This window comes from Muscardinus avellanarius, assembly GCF_963383645.1.
Source record: "Muscardinus avellanarius genome assembly, chromosome: 9".
Lineage (NCBI taxonomy): Eukaryota > Metazoa > Chordata > Mammalia > Rodentia > Gliridae > Muscardinus > Muscardinus avellanarius.
The window spans coordinates 63385974-63407328 of record NC_137795.1 but is presented as its reverse complement, the minus strand read 5'-3'; the positions used below and the strand labels follow the sequence as shown (position 1 = coordinate 63407328).

Genomic DNA, 21355 nt, shown 5'->3' with positions numbered 1-21355 from the left:
ATTTATTATTTTTTGATGAAGATAGCAAATACCTGAGATAATAGATCTTTCATTACTGACTAGAGAAAAAAGAATTAGTATATAGAGGGTAAAGTACTTTATCTTCTTAAATAGTTATTTCCTTAAAGCTTCCTATATTTAACTGACCAAACCCTTTAGTTACAGATAGTGCTAAGTTAATCTTTAGTTAAAACAAAATTAATTCACGTATAACTTCAATGAGATTTTAACATTTATAATGCATGTAAGATGAACAAGAATACAATAAACCTGACTTGTTTTATTTAATATCAATATGATATCACCTAACCATATGTTATAATTAATAAAACATATTACTAATGTGAATCATAAAAATAAAAATGAACTTGACATTTTTGTTCTCCATTAAGAAAAAGTGTTTTTGTTTTTGTTTGTTTTTTTTTTTTTTTGGTGGTACTGGGATGGAACCCAGTGGCTGCCTCCATGATACACTCCCAGACCTATTTTTATATTTTATTTGGAAACAAGGTTTTGCTAAGTTGATGAGCGCCTCACTAAGTAGCTGAGGCTGGCTTTGAACCTGCATGATCTTCCTGTCTCAGCCTCCCAAGCCCTGGGATTACAAGCACTTGGGAGCCACCACGCCCGGCTAAAGTACTATTTTTATAGTGAAGTAAAAAATGTTTTTACAAGATTTTTTTTTAATATTCAAGGAGGTATACTTACAGATTCTCTAACCATAAATGTTTTATCTTTGGAAAATATTTCTTCTGAAATAGTCAGTCCATGTTCCTTTGATTCTAGGATATCATCAAGATCATCATTATTTGATAACAGAACTTCCTTTCCATCTTCTAATTCTTTACTAAGTGGTTTAAATTCTTCTTTAAATTTCATGTCTATTGCCTCAAAAGTCTGAAGACTGACTTGATTCTTTGATAATTTCATTTCCTTAAAATAATGTTTTTCTTTCTGTTGACAGAGACCATGTGCTTGTTTTGATTTCTTATTTTCTTTTGCCACAGATATTCTAGATAGTTCAGTTTGTTGAGCAAATGCTACACTCATTGACACAATAACCTAAAGAAATAAAACAAGCAAATATAAATGATTAGATTTATAAATGCCAGCTAGAATTTGAGAAGTTATTACTCAAAATTATATAAATTAGAAAAAACTTGTCCTCATGATTTTATTTATTTATTTATTTATTTATTTATTTATTTATTTATTTATTGTACTGGGGTTCCTGGAAACCCTTCTACCTCCGGGTTACACTACCAGAGCTATTTTTATATTTTTTATTTGGAAACAGGATCTCTTAAGCCAGAGCGGCTGGCTTCGAACCTGCACGATCCTACTGTCTCCGCCTCCCAAGCACGGGGATTACAAGCGTGCACCACAACACCCAGCCATCCTCAGGATTTTAAACAAAAATAAATCCTCAGTGAAGCCATGCAGAGACAGACCTATTTTATAATGAATTTAAGCAAAGTATTTATTTTACTGCCTTTCTTTCTTTATTTAATTAATTTATTTTGTGGTAACTCAGTAAAGATGATTACAAACAAAAAACCTTACTACATGCTATGCCACAGAGAAAGCTATTGATTTTGAAAAACTGGTATCATAAAATTCACTTTCTTCTGTACTTTTATTTAGATTAGATATGAATGACAAATCATTGTAAAACTCTGTGGTTTGGAAACTGAAGAACAATACCTGAACCACCCTGTTATTTCCACCTGTGTTTATAGCTAACTCTCTGCCTCCCCAGTGTCTGTTCGGCTGAACTTAACTGAAGGGAGAAAAAAAAAATCCAACAAAGGTGATTAGTCTTCTTTTTTACTGGAGTTGAACCCAGGGGAATTCTACCTCCTAGCTACACTCCAGCCATCCCTTTTGAAACAGGGTCTCACTAAACTGATAAGGGCCTTGCTAAACTGCTGAGGCTGTTCTTGAACCTTTGATCCTCCTGTTTCAGCCTCCCAAGTACTGGGATTACAGGCATGCACCATCATGCCTGGTTTCTGATTGGTCTCATTTTAAGCTCAACACCATTATCTTTAAAATGAGTCCTCAGAGATACTGGGCGATTCTTCTCAATTTCCCTAGTATCTTCATTTCTCATTCCTTCCCTTAAAGCTCAAATATCTTCTCTTGTCATTCTTTTGTGTTGACCTTAATTTTTTTTTTTTTTTGCTTTACTAGGGATGGAAGCCAGAGACATTTTATCTCTGAGCTATACTCCCAGTCCTATTTTTTTATTCTTTGTTTTAAAAGAAAGTCTCATCTCACTAAATTGTGGAGGGCCTCACTAAGTATCTGAGACTAGCTGTGAACCTGCAATTCTCCTGTCTTGGCCTCCCAAATTCTGAGATTACAAGAATGTACCACCATACCTGGCAACCTTGCTTTTATTTTAGCGAGAAAAGAGAGGCAACTAGGAAAAAAACTTCTATCTACTCCAGATTTGGCATCTGTATGTCTATATAATGAATCAAACATTCTCTGCCTACTTCCTGCTATTATGAATTACACTGGCATGCTTCTATCTAATAAAAATGCTCCAGGGAACCAAATTCTTTCTCATCTACTTGAGGACACTGCTCTAGCAATGGCTCTTCTCTCCTGAATCAGCTATCCCCCCTCCCCACAATTATGTCTATTAGCACAGAAATAGATGCAATATCTCTCATGTTAAAACAAAAACAAAATTTCAACAACAAAAATTCACCCTTGACTTTCTACACCATCATTTTGCTACCACTGTATTTCTTTGCTACCTTTTTAAGTAAAATAATGTATCACTTCATTCCTCCTTCCTGTTTATTCTATCAAACCTAATATAATCAGAGCCCATCTCCACCATACCACCCTATGTGCTCTTGTGAAAGTCATTGGTGCCTATGTTGTAAAATCAAATGGCTAATTTCCACTTATATTTCTTCACCTATCAGAAACATTTGACAATTTAATACATTATCTTCTTGATACATTACTTGGTTTCTATAGTGCAATTCTTTTGTTCTATATCTAACTGACGGCTCCTTCTCCATCTCTTCTTCTTCCTTACTTCTCTGATCTCTGAACACTGGTGTAGTTTTGGCTCAGTCCCCACTAAGTCTTCTCTATGTACATCCAATTCCTATACTACAGTATTTTTCAAATGTTTCCACAGTGCGCGTGCACATACACACACAAAGTTATATTACTACTTAAAGCACCACATATGTACCTGTGTTTAAATAATGAAACTTTTTCCATCAACATTAAAGTCGGTCCCAACTCACTAAATTGGTTTCAGATCTTAAAAATGAGTTAAAACTCAGAGTTTGAAAAGAAAATTACTTTCTATGCTCACTCTCACATTTACATTTTCTAGTTTTATCCTATTTCCTAAATTCTAGGTTTATATATCCAACCACATCCTCAACATTTATATATGGATACTTAATAAGTGCTTTTGCATTTTGCATTTATTTATAATAAGCAAATCTTATTTATTTATTTATTTATTTATTTATTTAAAAGTCATTCTACCTCTAATCTACACCTCTGGCTATATTTTATTTTGAAACAGGGTCCTACTAAGTTGCTAAGGCTGGCCTTGAATTTGTGATCCTCCTGTCTCAGTCTCCCAAGGAGTGGGATTACAGGCATATGGCTTGTCTGTCTGTGTTTTTGCATTTAATGAGCCAAAAGCTGAATTCTTTAAGTCCCTCATTCCTCTCCAAAAAGTACTCCTTTGCATTCTTTTTACATCCTACCAAAGACCCTCAGTAAATAGCAACTCCATTTTTCTAAATGATCAGGTTAGAAGCCAGGCATTGTAGCACATACCTGTAATCCCAATATTCAGGGAGCTAGAGACCCTGTTTACAAACAAACAGACAACAAACAAACAAGGCTGGAGGTGTAGCTTGAATATAGAATATCGCTAGGTTCAATCCCCAGTGCCATTTAAAAAAATAATAAAAAAAAACTCATGTCAAATAACCTGAAGCAATATTTTCCCTTTAAGGGTGAGCCCTTGACCCTTTGCTTGTATCTGGTGCTTCTGTATCCAATAACATCTGCTGAGAAGATAAATCTGTTAGGTTTTCACAAACTTCATCAAATGGGTCTCATAGATTTGAGTGTTGCAGGATCAAATCAAATCCTCCTCCAATTTAGTAGAGAAAAACGGCTGGGCAAGTAGCTTTTTCGAACTCTAGCTAAGTCTCCTTGCTACCTCTTGGAGATATCTGGTAAAGAAACTCCTAACTTTTCTTTTTCTGTTGTCCCTTTTAATTTTTTTTATCCACTTCTTTTAAAGGTCATTCATCTGATATCTTCATGATCCATTCTATCACTTCTTTTAGGATCCCCCTATCACATTAAAGTTGAGGCCTTCTGTGATAGCCCTATCTAAAATAATAACACTTTACTCCCCATGGGTTTTCCTAGCCCTACTCTGCTTGTTTTTTCTTAATAGTACTTATCAGCTTCTGTATTGTATGTGTACCAACTAGAATGTAAGCAAGGACTTAATCTTCTTTTCACCCCAAACACCGCCTAACAATGAAATATAAATGAATTGCTATTTTCAGTAGTATGTATCCAAATCACAGGAGGAATCTAATATGATCTATACTGGGGATCACAATGCCTACTTGACTTCTTCTACACAGCCTGAGCTTTTATAAAAATGGTTCCCAGCTGGGTGTGGTGGTGCATGTCTATAATCCCAATATTTGGGAAGCTAAAGTCTCCTTGCTACCTCTTGGAGATATCTGGTAAAGAAACTCTTAACTGTGAACACAGGTTCATAGCCAGCTTCAGTAACTTAGTGAGGCCTTCCACAACTTAGTGAGACACTGTTTCAAACAAACACACAAAAAAAGAAAAGAGTGGTTCTCAGTCTTTTTCAAACATCAAATCTGAGAGACAGAAGGTATAGCATAAACTCATCAGTGCTGGTGACTAATGTCAACAATCTATATTATCCTAGGATCATAATGGGCCATCAAATATTGTCTCTTGAGCTACTGTCTCTAGTGCCTTTAGAATAGTTTTAACTGACCTGTACTTTGTTGTTCTGCTATTAGCTTGAATGAGTGAAATTTTATAAAACATCTTTATATCATCACCATGATAAGACTACTTTAAAAATATTTCTTATGAATCTTTACAATGCATCAACTAATCTGATGGGTGTTTTATATTCATTAGTGCATTTAATTCTTATAAAATACTACTTTTACAATGAATTTCTTCTTCAACATATAAGAACTAAGATTCAGAAGTTAAATAACTTTCCAAAGACTATGAATCTAATCAACCAGAAGAATAAGAACTTAAAAGTATGATATACACAATACCAAATTTCATGTTAATTACTATAGTATGATGCCCTGATATAATCTTCATTTGAGAAGTATATGTAGGAGCTAAGTAGAAGAGAAACCTGACATTTCTCTAAGAACCAGACAATGGAATTTATATAAAATAAGGCACCTTACTTTTCACCTTGATCTCTAGGAACTAGAAATACACATAATTAATTAATAAGTCCTTGTGGCTGAAATGTTTCCTTGGGTCTTGACCACCTGATCTAATTTATGTTATCCCTAATTTCATATGCATTTCCTTTATATAATAATCAATTCTCCCCCTTTGCTAATGTATATTCTCCACTGGAATTGTTAAATTGAAAAAGTGGAATATTATAAAAAATAAATAAGCAAAAACAATCTCATAATTCAACAGTATCAGTATTAAAATGCAATCAAGTATATGCGTTTTTTTTGTACTGGGGATTAAAGCTATATCCAAGCTACAACCCACCCTTTGTTTTGTTTTGTTTTGAGATAAGGTCTTGCTAGTTATGCATTTTGAAAGAAAATACAAAGACAAAATGGAATAGTTGATAGTCAAAATTTTAAAAGAATGGGCTTAAGAGCTGATGAAAAGAAAAATTTATACTGACAAAACTCATTCACTCAGCCAAAGGGTGATATTTTGATATATTTGATATTGGTAATTAATCCTCTGTCAGTATCTATAGTTATTACCTAACATAACAATCACTTCTCTGAAAGGAGCTAGACAAATGTGATATATCAAGGACCAGCTACTTTCCCTTTCTTTTTTCTGACTTTCTCTTGCACTTTTAAAGAAGGCTAAACACAATAACTAATCAAAGGGTAACAAACATATAATGAACATTTAAATATTTATGATGTCCTTTTCAAAGAACATTCTACTGAAAAGCAGTTATAGTCAATACTATCTGCCAACTTAGAGATGAACTCTATATAAAACTTACAGCTGAAAAGAAAAGCACATGCCATCAATACTATCTAGTTTACTGACAGCTCAAAAGGAATATAAACCAAGATAATCTTACAGATAAATTATAAACTTACCTTAGCTACTTCTTCTTCTAATCGTTCTTGGTACTGTTTCTCCAGCAACTTAACCATATTTGTTTCTTGTTTCACTCCAAATTCACCAGAAATCTAAATTAAAAGGCCAAATATGACATGCTTATTTACAACAATTGTACACCATTTTCTTTTTTTAAATGGTAATTGTAACTGTAATTACACATCATGGTGAGATTCAAGGTGAAACATTAATATACGCAGACATACAGCTGGGTGTGGTGGCGCACGCTTGTAATCCCTGCATTTGGGAGGCTGAGACAAGAAGACTGTGGTTCGTGGACAGTCTCAGCTACTTAGTGAGGTGTTTTGCAAGCCAGTAAGACCCTGTTTGTAAATAAAGAATAAAAAAACAGGGTTGGGGGTGTAGCTAGGGTTAGAATGCCCCTGGATTCCATCCCCAGTACTGCAAAAAATATATGCAGACATTACTTGGTGTTTCCCTCTCAACCTCACTTTTCTCCCCAGTCCATCCATCCATGCTAGTGAGACTGACAATGATACATTCAAATACACACCTAAAATCCTTTATTCTGTTTCCTTCCCAAGCCCCTTCCTCCTCCTTTTTTCCCTCCTCAATCCTCTTCTACTGCTCTACTCATCTCTCTCCTCATTTTCAGGAGGTCTCTTATCTTTCCTATTTTCTCTCTAGGTTTCACATATGAGAGAACAAATACAAGCAGCTCTTGATTTTCTGAGTATAGCTGATCTCACTTAGCATAATGTTCTCTAGTTCCAACCATTTTCCTGCAAATGACATTATTGTGTTCTTCTTCATGGCTGAGTAATTCTACTATGTATATGCACATATTTTCATTGTCCATTCATCTGTTAATGGACACCTTGGTTGATTCTATTATTTGGCTATTGTGAATTATGCTACTATAAACTTGGGTATACATTTCTCACTATAGGATTCTGACTTTATTTCTGTTGGAAATATATTGAAGAGTGGTATAGTTGGTGGTTTCCTTATATATTGGTTCTATTCCTAGTTTTTTTTTTTTTTTCCCGGTACTGAGGATGAAACCCAGGGACATTCTACCTCTGAACTACACCCCCAGCCTTATTTTTTATTCTTTATTTTGAAACAAGGTCTCACTGACTTGCAAAGGACCTCACTAAGTAGTAGCCGAGGCTGTCCTCGAACCACGATTCTCCTGTCTCAGCCTCCCAAATGCTGGGATTACAAGTCTGTGCCACCACATCTGGCTCTATTCCTAGTCTTTTGAGTAACCTTGTACACCACTTATTTTTAAGCATCTCATTTCAAAATGTTCCAAAAATATCATGATTTCTTAGAAAGCTTCTGAATCTCTCAGAAAAAATAAATTTTTCTCTTTAACTGAAACCATTAAGTCTAGTGAGTAATTCTTTACTGAAAACATTAATTCTAGAAAACAATTTTACTAAGTAATTATACTTACTATTGTGAACTTACAGATGAAAAGAAAAAGTATACTTACATATTTGTAATTAATATAAATTCTAGGGTGGTTTAAGGATATTTAAAAAAAAATTTGTAATAGCCAAAATATGGAACCAACCCAGATCACCATCAACAGATGAATGGATAGCAAAACTATGGGAAATACACACAATGGAATTCTATTCAGCCATAAAGAAGAACAAAATTATATCATTTGAAAGAAGATGGAAAGCCCTGGAGAACATTATGTTAAGTGAGATCAGCCAAGCACAGAAGAAGAAGATACATATGTTTCCTCTAATATGCCCAAACTAGGAAACACAAAGAATACCAGAGGGACTCCAGATATTGAAGGGGAAATACTAGCTAAGTTTGGATGGTAAGATAGGAGAGGAGGAAGGCCGGTCTTGATTAATAAGGGTCTATACTTGAACATGTGTAAAATTATGAATAAGACATGGTTAACCTGGACAACCATTGGTGGGGGGGGAAGGGAAAATGGGGGCGGGGGGGAGGGCACCAAATATAGTGTAAATGTATACTATTTATGTTCAATAAAAAATTGTTATAAAAAAATAAAAAAATTTTAAAAAAAATTAAAAAATATATATGTGTATATGCACACTTCTTTTTGTGTGTGTGTGGTACTTAGGATGGAACCCATGGGCTTTTCTACCTCTGGGCTATACTCCCAGACCTATTTTATATTTTATTTGGAAACAGGGTCTCACTAAGTTGCAGAGTACCTGAGGCTGGGTTCAAACCTGCGAGATCCTCCTACCTTAGCCTCCTCTAAGTACTGGGATTACAAGCGTGAACCACCACACACCTGACTGCACACTTCATTTATTTTTAATTTTTTAATATTATTGGTACACTATGGTTTCATATCATGTGGATCATAATGACAGTCTCACACATTCACACACACAGTACTTGGTACCCTTCCCCACTTCCCCTTTCCTCCCCTCCTAACAATGAGTGTCCAGGTTGACCATGCTATATTCACACTTAATACACATACTCAAATATATCTCCTCCATTGGGTGTATTCATTTCGAGTTACCCCTCCATGCCAGTCTGGTATGGAGCTGTATTTCTATTTTCTGTATTTCTATCTTTCTAATAAACTTCTTTAAATCTTCAAAAAAAAATGATCTCCTCCATTAATCAACCTCAGCCTTCTTCCTTCTCTACCCTTCCTTTCTAGCTTTGCTGAGGTTTCTCCTCCATTATGTGGAGTCCCTCTGGTATCTCTAATAGGCATATTAGAGGAAACATATGTCCCTTCTCTTTCTGTACTTGGCTGATCTCACTTAACATAATGTTCTCCAGGTCTTTCCATCTTCTTATGAACGACATAATTTTGTTTTCTTTATTGCTCAGTAGAATTCCATTGTGTATACTTCATTTTAAGTAAAATGTTGATTAATGGCTATGTTTGCTCATGAAGCTATAAGTAAGTTTTCTTTTTGCTATTTATAATGCAATATAATTTTCCATAAATACAAATCATTTTTATAAATATTTTAAAATTCATAAACTCGGTGTGTATGTGTGGGTGTGTTTGCACATGCATTGATGTCTAACTGAGGATTGAACCCAGCAACATTCTACCTCCAAGCTATGGCCCCTGCCTTTTTTTTTTTTTTTTTTAAACAAGGTCTTGCTAGGTTGCTGAGAGTCTCACTAAATTGCTGAGGTTGTCCTTGAACCTGAGGTTCTTCAGTACTTGGGAGGAGGTATGTGCCATCATGCCCAGCTCCATAAGCTTTTTTAGAAATGTGAACATGTCTCAGCATGAAAGTATTTACTTACTAATTATCTGACTTTCATCCAAAAACATTTCACACAGAATGCGTGCAGGATCGTCAAGAACGTGGCTAAAATCTCTGTACTTTAGATCACAGATGAGGAAGAGCAATGGGCAATGATCTCTATTTTCTCTAGAATTTAGGAGCTTACTGAGTAAAGATGAAGACTAGAGTTTTGCAGTAGAAAGCTTGAGAAAAATTCTGAGAATTTGGAATAATACAATGTTGCGGAGAGACAGTGAGTGTCTTAATTAAATGGCAAGCACTATAAAGGATGAAGAACTTTTAAAAGTAACACAATTGAATAAGAGGTTTTTTTTTTTTTTTAGCCGATCACCAAATGAATTTTGTGCCACTTTATAAAGTCTACTATAAATGCATTACATGAAGACAGTTATAGGTACTGACATAGTCTCTGCTGCAAAAGGCCTAATCCCTTAGCCAAGCCCTACCATCTTAAATTTTGGGAACTCCTAAACACTATTACTGTACTGTCATAGCCTGTACTATCATGCTGGGAAGAAAAAAATCGTATTGGCTAGGGCACTGAAACTGACGTTATTCCATAAAGAACAAGGCAAATTTAAACTATAACATACTTATGGGGAAAACCCCTTGAATTTAACTTTCTCTACATTTTTCCTATGTTATGAAAATAGTTTCTTTATATATTCTAGATCATTTATGTAAGATATTATTTTCATATTTATGATTACTCCTTAGGAACTATTTATTGGATAATTATTAAACCATAGAAATAAAATGATAGTAAGAAAAATTATCACTGTACCTAACACTTTTAAAAAATGAATATTAAAAATATAATACCTCTACTGTACCATCAATATTCTCCTTTAGACAATTTCCAGGGTATATTTTTTTCTGTTCATCAGATTCTTTAAGTAGGACTGAATCAATGGAGAAGCTAAATATAAATAAAAGAGGGTAAAGGAATTAAAATTGTGTGCATATTTTACTATTCATCTAAAATTCATATCACCCATAAAATGTGTATTGGGACAGGGCAGACAAAAATGACAGGTCAAAGGTTAAAGGTATTACAACAAACCATATTTTTCACTGATTTTCCATTTAAAAGTAACACAACTGAATAAGAGTTGTTTTTAGCAGATCACCAAATAAATTTTGTGCCACTTTATAAAGTCTACTCTAAATGCATTACATGAAGACAGTTATAGGTACTGACATTTTTAAAAAGTTACTCAGATACATTGAGTTTTAAAGTTTGCATAATCTCACTTTATAAAAACTTGTTTTAACACATAGATATATGCATAAAAAAGTCTGGAAGAATACACGTTGAAAATAACAATGATTGCCTCTAGTAGAATTGAAGTACAGAAGCAATAAAAAGAAGAGTCTTAATTTATAGACATTGCTTTTTTTTTTTTTTTTGCGGTACTGGGAATGGAACCCACGGGTATTCAACCTCCAATCTACACTCCCAGCCTTATTTTTAATTCTTTATTTTGAAACAGGGTCTCACTGAGTTGCAAAGGGCCTCACTAAGTAGCCAAAGCTGACCGCAAACCTGGATCCTTCTGTCTCAGCCTCCCAAATGCTGGGATTACAAACATGTGCCACCACACTCAGCTTCCTAGACATTGCTATTTTTAATCTAGTCATATAACTTTTGGTATTTATGTCATTATTCTGTAGTGTTCTATAACATTCACTACTTCATATAAATTTTTTCTTAAAATGCTTAACTTAGCTAATAAAAATATAGTACTTATGAATCATGGGGGAACGATTAAATAAAAATTATGACTTTCTTTCTTGGCAAATATAGTTTTTCACTTTCATTTTCAGGTACACCATGCCATCATCTTCAATCTACCCTTCTCTTGCCCATCCCTTCCACCTTTCATTCTGTCTAAAACTGACCAGATACAAGTTATATCATTGTCCTGTTTCATAATTAAGTTACGCAATTAACTTCTACTGCTACTAATGGACATTTGGTTGTTTCCAAATATTCACTATTAAAAATAATGCTACAATAGAGATTCTTAAAAATAGAGCCGGGCATGGTGGCACACACTTGTAATCCCAGTACTTGAGAGGCTGAGACTGGATTGCAGATTCGAGGACAGTCTCAGCAAATACTGAGACTCTCATCAAACTAGTGAGACTCTATTTCCAAATAAAAATAAAATAGGGTGGGGTTGTGGCTTGGAGGTAGAATGCCACTGGGTCCTAGCCCCAGGACCAAAAATATAAAAAATAAAAAAATATACCTATGCATATAGATAATTTTTTTAGCATTAAAGATGGAACCCAGGGGCATTTTACCTTTGACTATACCCCCACTCCTATTTTTTTTTTATTCTTTATTTTGAAACAAGCTCTCACTAAGTTGTACAGGGCCTCACTAAGTAGCTGAGACTGTATGCAAACCCATAATCCTCCTATCTCAGCTTCCAATTCTGGGAATTGGAAGCGTGCCCCACCATGCCTGGCTACATTCATAGATTTTTAAATAAAATCTTCTGGGTTAAGTTTAATATTTGGAATTTAATATAGTACTATACTTCAAACTACTTTTTCTAATATTAGTATCATTTAAATATTTTCTTAAAACTTCAAAAAGGATTAGTAAGAATCTTATGCTTTGCTAAAACATATCTTTATTTTATTTTATTTATTTATTTAATTATTTATTCGCGGGTTTGGGGATGGAACCCAGGGGCATTTGACCTCCAAGCTACAACCCCTGTCCTATTTTTTATTCTTTATTTTGAAACAGGGTCTCACTAAGTTGCAGAGGGCCTCACTAAGTAGCTGAGGCTATCTGTGAACCGTGATCCTCTGGTCTCAGCCTCCCAAATGCTGGGATTACAAGCGTGCGCCACCATGCCCGGCATATCTTTATTTTTGAAGTTATATTTCCTTTCAAATAAGAACATTTAAGTTTCTATCCTGCTGTAAACTATGTGTTCATGCTTTACATCCATTTTATGTTTCTAAAAACTTGTTTCCTTTGTCCTTTTTCTCTGCAGGTTCCTATTTCTCTTTCTACCACTCTGTTTTCCTCACTAATCCTTGCATGTACTACTCTGACTCTTGCCTTTATGTCTTGGTTCTTATTTTCATAGAGGAGAAAACCTCCTGATTATTCATTCATTATGACCCAAACTCCAAAAAATCCTACATAGTTCATAATAACTTCATTTTGTAAACTTATCAACATTTAAAAATGTTTACTTCAGCTGGGCGTGGTGGTCACGCTTGTAATCCCCGTGCTTGGTAGGCAGAGACAGGAGGATCGCGCAGGTTCGAAGCCAGCCGCACGCACTGGCTTAGGAGGCCCTGTTTCCAAATAAAAATGTAAAAATAGGTCTGGGAGTGTAGCCCGGAGGTAGAAGGTTTCCAGGAACCCCAGTACCACAAAAAAAAAAAAAAAGAAAAAAAAAAGTTTACTCCAAACTGAAAAAAGAAGTCTGGCTAACACTGAATTCAGTGTTTCTCTCTTACAATGAAGCTTCTACCCATAGCACCTGGCCTGATCTCAATGTTTATGGTAGCATACCACCTTTCTCTCTATTCCATAAGTGCAAATGACACAGGATCATTTTAATTTTTTCCTAGGCTTTGCTCTCAATTTTCTTGTCATTATGATGTCTCAAAATTCATCTTTTATTTTCATTTCCATGGTACCACTCTATCAAGCAGAATTACAGATATGTGCAGTGAACAGTGCTACATAGACATGGATTTAAACTCCAGCACTTTGGCTATATCACTAGGTTATAGTTCCCAAACATTAGTTTTTGTGTTTTTGTAGTATGGGGGATTAACACAGGGGCATTCTACCTCCAAGCTATACCTTCATCCCTATTTTATTTTTTTGTTTGAAAATAGAGTCTTGCTAGGTTGCTGACAGTCTTGCTACATATTACTAAAACTGTCCTAAAACCTGTGATCCTCCTGTCTTAGTCTCCCAAGAAATGGAGTTATAGGTGTGTGCCACCATGCTCATACCTGATCATCACCCTTTAAAAATTATTTGTAGTCGCCGAGTGTGGTGGCGCACGCTTGTAATCCCCGTGCTTGGGAGGCGGAGACAGGAGGATCGTGCATGTTCGAAGCCAGCCACCCGCGCTGGCTTAGGAGACCCTGTTTCCAAATAAAAATGTAAAACTAGGTCTGGGAGTGTAGCCCGGAGGTAGAAGGGCTTCCAGGAACCCCAGTACCAAAAAAAAAAAAAAAAAATATTTGTAAGCTGGGCATGGTGGTGCATGCATGTAATCCCAGCATTTGGGAGGCTAAGACAGAAGGATTGCAGTTTGCAAACAGCCTCAGCCACTACTTAGTGAGGCTGTTTGCAACTCAGTGAGACCCCGTTTCAAAATAAAGAATAAAAAATAGGGCTAGGGGTGTAGCAAAGAGGTAGAATACCCCTGGGTTCCATCTCTAGTACCTCAAAAAAAATTTTTTTTTGTAGAGCCATGTGTGGTGGTGCACACTTGTAATCCCAGTTCTTGGAAGGCTGAGTCAGGAGGATCCCAGGTTCAAGGCCAGCCTCAGCAACTTAGTGAGGCCCTTTAGAACTTAGTAAACATAAATCCCAATACAATAATATTGGGAGACTTCAACACCCCTCTCACACCATTAGACCGATCATCTAGACAAAAGGTCAGTAAAGATGCCTCAAAACTAAAGAACACCATTAATCAAATGGACCTGTTGGACACATATAGAATACTTCACCCAAGTACAGTGTAGTACACATTTTTCTCAGCTGCTCCTGGAACCTTCTCCAAAATCAATCACATCCTGGGTCACAAAATGAGCACTAGCAAATTCAAAAAATGTGACATACTTCCCTGTGTCTTTTCAGACCATAATGGAATGAAGTTAGAAATCAACTATAAAAAGACCCAAAGAAACCACGTGAACATGTGGAGACTGAACACCACACTTCTGAATGAAGAATGGGTCATAGAAGATGTAAGAGGTGAAATAAAAAAATTTCTAGAAGCAAACGAAAATAAAAACACAACATATCAAAACCTCTGGGACACTTTGAAGACAGTATTAAGAGGAAAACTTATAGCACTTAGTGCTCACATAAGAAAAACAGAAAATCATCAAATAAATCACCCAATGGCACACCTCAAAGCCCGTGAAAAAAAAGGAACAATCTAATCCCAAAACCAGTAGAAGACAGGAAATTATTAAAATCAGAGCAGAAATGAATGAAGTCGCGAATGAAAAACTAATACAGAAAATCAACAAAACCAAAAGCTGGTTTCTTGAAAAAATTACCAAGATCGACAAACCACTAGCCAACCTAACTAAAAAAATGAGAGAATCAACACAAATTATGAAAATAAGAGATGAAAAAGGAGATATTACTACTGACAGTGTAGAAATCCAGAGGATTATCAGAAACTACTTTGAAAAACTATATTCCAACAAAATGGAAAATCTGGAGGAAACTGACAACTTTCTAGATAAATACAACCTTCCTACACTGAGTCAAGAAGATATAGAACACTTAAACCAACCGATAACAATCAAAAAGATTTAAACAGCAATAAAGAGCCTACAATCAAAGAAAAGCCCAGGAACAGATGGTTTCCCAAGTGAATTCTATAAAACCTCTGAGGTTTTTATAGAGCTAGTCATACCCTAAAGCATACTTCCCAACTAAATTATGAACTATTCATTAATTCAGCAAATATCTATTCAAAATCTACTATGTGCAGAAAATTATAAGTATTCAGAATATACCAGTGACTTAAAAGAACAAAGATTCTACTCTGCTAAAGCTTAAAGTCCTTTACTGGAGACAAACAATAAATGGAGGAAACAAACCCTCTTCCAAATATTATTTATATGTACATATACATATATATGTGTGCGTGTATAATTTTGAGATCTATATAGAGACTACACGTATGATACTATAGAGTATATACATATATTATATACATAATACAGTATTTGCATACATGCATAATATAAAATATACTATATAAAGTATATATAATACAGAAAACATAATTATATAAAAAGTATGTACATATTATACATATAATTACATATAATATGTATATAAATTGTAAATTCTATATACAATGTATATATAATTATGTCATATATTCTATATATTATATAATATTTTATATACATAAAACACCTTTAGGTCATATAAAAGTGAAGTAGGAAAGTAAGACACAGACCTCTAAGGAATAATTTTAATTTATAAATGATCAAAAAAGGCCTCGTGAGAATATTTGAATAAAGATGCGAAGGAGGTGAGAATATTGGGTATACAAGTATCTGGAGAATGATCAGTCTAGGTAGAAAAAACAGCTGATGAATCCCTAAAGCAGAAGTATACTAATAAGTTTTTGAGGGCCCCAAGGAGATTGTACAGTTTTAGAATATTAAGTGACAGTGACGTTAGTAGAAAATAAAATTCAGAGAAGTCATGAGGACTCAATGTGCAGAACTAGTAAGACACTGCAAGGGTAGAAAGCACTAGAATAATATGATATAGCTTAAGTTTTAAAAGCCAGGTTCAAACTGTACAGTGGAGTTCAAGTAATCCAAAACAGAGGCATAGAATAGACAACAAATACACTCCAACTGCCTCACTTAATCCAACAGAAGGCCTAATAACATTTTTATCAAAGTATAAGTAAACTTCCTATAAGAAAATGTCATTTGTTCACACACATACACACACATGTGCGCACTCTCTCTTCTTATTCATTCATTCACTCACTCATTCATTCATTCATTTTGAAGGTACTGGGAATTGAACCTAGAGTCATTCTAGCTCCCAGCCACACCCCTGTCCTGTTTTATTTTTTATTTTGAAACAAGGCCTCACTAAGTGGCTGAGGGTCTGTCTCACTAAGTTTCTGAGACTGGCATAGAACCTTCAATCCTCCTGTCTCAGTCCCCCATGTATTAAAGGTGTTCTTCAGGATACCAGGCTACACCAATATTTATTTCACACATTTCAAAGATACAGAATTATCTCCTGCTCTTTACTTCTTAAAAATCCTGCATTGGATCTTTTTACTTAAGTTATATTTTATTCTTAAAATAACCATTCCAGGTGATACTATGATTTTTAAGAAGCTACAGGCACTATATTCAATGCAGTCAATAAGTAGACAGATACCTTGGCTGAACTGTGGACTCACTAACAGCTTGAAGCTTCTCCTGCAAACAGTGGATCTCTGCCCTGTAGTTTTCTTCAGTTTCTTTTAATTGATGTTGCAAAGAGGATATGAGGCTTTCTAATTCTTGAACTTGTTCTTCAAGTTGTTTAATTTTTTTAATATTTTGCAGAGAAGGCAACTTGCTTTTATGATTCTCATCTACAGTATAGAAATAAAAGAAAATGTATATTTTGATACAAATTTATTAGTGAAATATTAAAATCATGTGTGGACAGAAAATAGGACTATATTTTTCTTTGAAAAGATGTTTCTTGTGATAGTAGCACAGATTTCAATTTGACTCATTCTAACCGATAAAAATAAGAAAACACAAATTCAAGATCATTTCTTCTATTCCCATGGCAATAGTACCTCTAAATCCAACAATTTTACATGTTAAATTTAAAACAATTTAGAAACACTGCAAGAATTAGTGAGCATAATTTCCATTGTGTACATTCATCTGTTGATGGACATGTTGACTGGTTCTATAGTTTGACAATTGTGAATTGTTTGGCTATGAACACATACTCATGCATTACTTTGGTAGTTTGGTTTCCATTCTTTTGGGTAGATACCCAGAAGTGGTATTGCTGGATCATATGGTAGGTTCATTCCTGTTCTTCTGAGGATCCTCCATACTGTTTTCCAATGTGGTTGCACTAATTTGCAATCCTACCAACAATGTATTAAAGTTACCACTTCTCCACATCCTCGCCAGCGTTTGTTATTGTTTGTGTTTTGAATGACTGCCATTCTAGTTGCAGTTTGGTGAAATATCGGGGTAGTTTTTATTTGCATCTCTGTGATTGCTAATGATCTCTCAGCATTTTTTCATACATTTATTGGCCATGTCAATTTCTTCTTTTGTGAAGTGTCTATTTAGCTCACTTGCCCAATTTTGGATTGGATTGTTTATTTTCTTAGTGCTGAGTTACTTGAGTTCTCTGTCTATTCTAGATATTAGTCCTCTATAGGAAGAATAGTTGGCAAAAATTACAACATTTACAAGGAAATGGATGGAATGTAGAACATTATGCTAAATGAGACAAACCAGTCACAAAAGTAAGAAATCAAATGCTCTCCCAAATATGTGGGAGCTAGGAAGAAAAATGGGTCATAGGAAGAACTCTAGATGAAGAAGGAGAAACTATAGATGAGTAAATAAGGTGACCTAACTAAGGGGGATGGGAGAGAGGAAGAGGAAAATTCCCTAATGTACAGGATATACATTCATAAACATATTAATCACTAAGCCAAACATAAGAAGGAGGGAGGAGGAGGAGGAAATGGGAGTGGGAATTGGGGAAGGGCTAATTGAGTGATATATACATATATGCCTTTTCTATCTTGTTACTCCATTAAGATGAATGACTACAATGCGCCAATAAAAAATAAAAATAAAAAAGAAAGAATTAGTGAGAAAGGACAAAGAGGTAAGTAGTTTATACCTTTCAAGGAGGAAAAAATTGAGACCTTATAGATTATAATGAAATGCTTAAGGTCATCAAGTTATTTCAAATTTTAAAGTAGAAAAATAAATTATTAAACATTGACACAAAACACCAAACAATAAAAATTTACCAATGTTTTGCAAATTGGTCATATGAGAATGGATTGATAAAAATTCCGTTTCCTCTTTTGACAAGTTTTCTTCTGCAAATTCAAGTTTCAAACCATCTGATTGCTGTCCCTGAATCTATTAAAAATAAGAGAAGAGGAGTGACATTAATATATGATCTAGTACTTTGAAACTTATCACATTTAAGATTTTTTTTCAAAACCATCCCAAATTGTGCCACTGTAATATAAACATTTTCCCTTCTAGGTTATTACTGTACCCATTGAACAAGTGATTAATATTCTCATTCCTTTTACAGTACTGAAATTATGTTAGTAATACTCTTTAATAGTGAAAATTTTACTTTCATAAAAAGCAGGTGCTTAAGCTGGGCGTGATGGCGCATGCTTGTAATCCCTGCGCTTGGGAGGCGGAGACAGGAGGATCGCGCTGGTTCGGAGCCAGCCTTGCTGGCTTAAGAGACCCTGTTTCCACATAAAAAAAAAGTTAAAAAATAGGTATGGGAGTGTAGCCCGTGGGAGTGTAGCCCAGAGATAGAAGGGCTTCCAGAAACCCCAGTACCACCAAAAAAACAAAAACAAAAAACAGGTGCTTCATAGAATTTTGGTAAAAAGCTCATAACAATACTTATAAATACAACCTCATTTTTTTTTTTTTGGTGGTACTGGGGTTCCTGGAAACCTTTTACCTCCGGGCTACACTCCCAGACCTATTTTTATACTTTTTAAATTTGGAAACAGGGTCTCTTAAGCCAGCGCAGCTAGCTTCAAACCTGAGAGATACTTCTGCCTCCATCTCCCAAGCACAGGGATTATAAGCATGAGCCACCACACCCAGCTACAACCTCATTTTTTAAATTTCAACTCATATACAATACACTTTTTATTATCAATACTTGTTAATGTAGTTGTTGTTCATCTCTGGATAACAGGTGTAACAAAAGTAGTCATGTAAGTGACAAATGGTATATTGTTCTTTATAATAAAGATAAGGGAAAAAATGAAAACATATGAATTTCAGTTTATTTACTTAGCTATCATTACTAGTAATATGTCAGATGTATATATGTATTAATTTATTCATTCATCAAATATTTAATAATCTATGTGGCCAGCATTTATGATGAGGGAGAATAAGAATATAAAATCAGTAAAAAATAAAAATATGGTATGTGATATATCTTTCTTCTTAGAATTTACCAACTAGTACAAGTAAAATTAAATAATTTGAGAAGTACTAAATTATGAAGTGTGTGAATATAATGACAATACATAGAAGAAAACCCAACATAGATCTGAGTAACTCCAGAGAAAGTCAAATTCTATTTCGGCCTTAATCATTTTTAGCAATGGTAAACTGGGGCTTAATTTGGATTAATAAGGGGAAATAAAATTATATAAGTAAGGTAGATCTAAACTGTAGAAAAGGAGAGTTTAGATTTGTTAGATAAGCTGAATAAAGGATACTATAAAAGCAAATGAGTAACAGGATAAAATACTTATTGATTGTACTAAACCTACGGGGGACTTTATGAGCCTGATATAGTACTGAGCCCACCAAGGATTCTATCACTGAGCTCTAACCTCAGCACTTTTAACTTTTTTAAATTTTGAGACAGAGTCTTGCTAGGTTGGCAAGGCTGACCTTGAAAATGTGATCCTGTTATTTAGGCTCTCTCTCTCTCTCTCTCTCTCTCTCTTTTTTTGTGGGTCTTGGGATGGAACCCAGGGGCATTTCACCTCCTAGCTACACCCTCTGCCCTACTTTTTATTCTTTATTTTGAAACTGGGTCTCACTGAGTTGCAGAGAGACTCACTAAGTAACTGAGGCTGTCCACAAACCGCGATCCTCCAGTCTCAGCCTACGGAATGCTGGGATTACAAGCGTGTGCCACCAGCCCGGCTTATTTAGGCTTTCTAAGTATTGAGATTATAAACATGTGGCACTGACCTGGCTATAAAAGCTATTGGGAAGGCTGTTTCAATTAGTCACTACTCTTATCAAGTGTTGTCTACCCCATTCCTATCTCTTGAGTACATTTCAACAGGGGATGTTGCTCCCTACTTCCCAGAAAAAATAAAGACCATAGGATAAATTCTTAGGTCTCCACCCAACATTTTCATATCTACATCTAATTCATTTAGCAAAAATTTACTAAGCCTTTACTGTGTATTAAGTAAGCATTGTGCTAGGAGGAGGAAATAAAAATAAATAGAAAAATCTCAGATTCTGAAGGTTTAGAATCCAGTGGAAAATGCAGAAGAGTAAACACACAATTATAACAACATGAAAAGTCCTGTAATATAAATCAGTCTGTACAAGTTATAGAAACAGAAAAGAAAGAAGGGTAATCAATATAAAAGAAAGGTCTAAGTCTAGGAAGACAGGTAAGGAAGATGACTGAAATGGAGAGACATTGATGCCTTGACTCAACAACAACAAAACTTGGGGATGCCTCTGTAACTTGAGGTAAATTAGTGATTTAAAAGGTAAAACTCACTCATTACTCATTGGTCAGAGAAGAGTTAACACAGCAATCCTTATGCTTGTCTTTGGAAAGGTCTACTTACAAGTTCTGCCCTTGCTTGGCATCTTTGAACTGAACTAGTAAACAGTTCCCGACACTAACATGAAGCTTTGTCTAAGTGTGGCTTACTATACCTAGACTGTGCTAACAGTATGGTTTGTACTGACCACAAGCTTTCCTTTTTGGAAGCCTAGATTTAGGTATATCCTAGGCAGAGGATCCCTATGTAATTGATACCTGATTAAAAATATAATGTGGACTCTTGAGCTTAAGCAAGCTTCCTTGGTAGGCAACGTTTTACGCATACTGCCAAACTCATTGCTGGAAGAATTAAATTTCATTCTGTGATCTCCTGTTTGGCTTGTGTTCCTCCAGAATTTATCCCATG

The 21355-nt window shown here is 35.0% G+C and overlaps 1 protein-coding gene across 2 annotated transcripts in view; it reads right to left on the bottom strand.

Annotated features, from left to right (window-relative positions):
- Positions 1 to 21355, bottom strand: part of AKAP9 (A-kinase anchoring protein 9) — a gene marked incomplete at both ends in the record, with an annotated part of 191974 nt that overhangs the window by 99776 nt on the left and 70843 nt on the right. For both annotated transcript variants that reach the window (XM_080702008.1, XM_080702009.1), the window contains 5 exons: positions 709 to 1062; positions 6393 to 6485; positions 10482 to 10578; positions 16819 to 17017; positions 18443 to 18557. In XM_080702008.1, coding sequence (XP_080558134.1) covers positions 709 to 1062; positions 6393 to 6485; positions 10482 to 10578; positions 16819 to 17017; positions 18443 to 18557 — 858 coding nt within the window. The remainder of the gene's footprint in view (positions 1 to 708; positions 1063 to 6392; positions 6486 to 10481; positions 10579 to 16818; positions 17018 to 18442; positions 18558 to 21355) is intronic.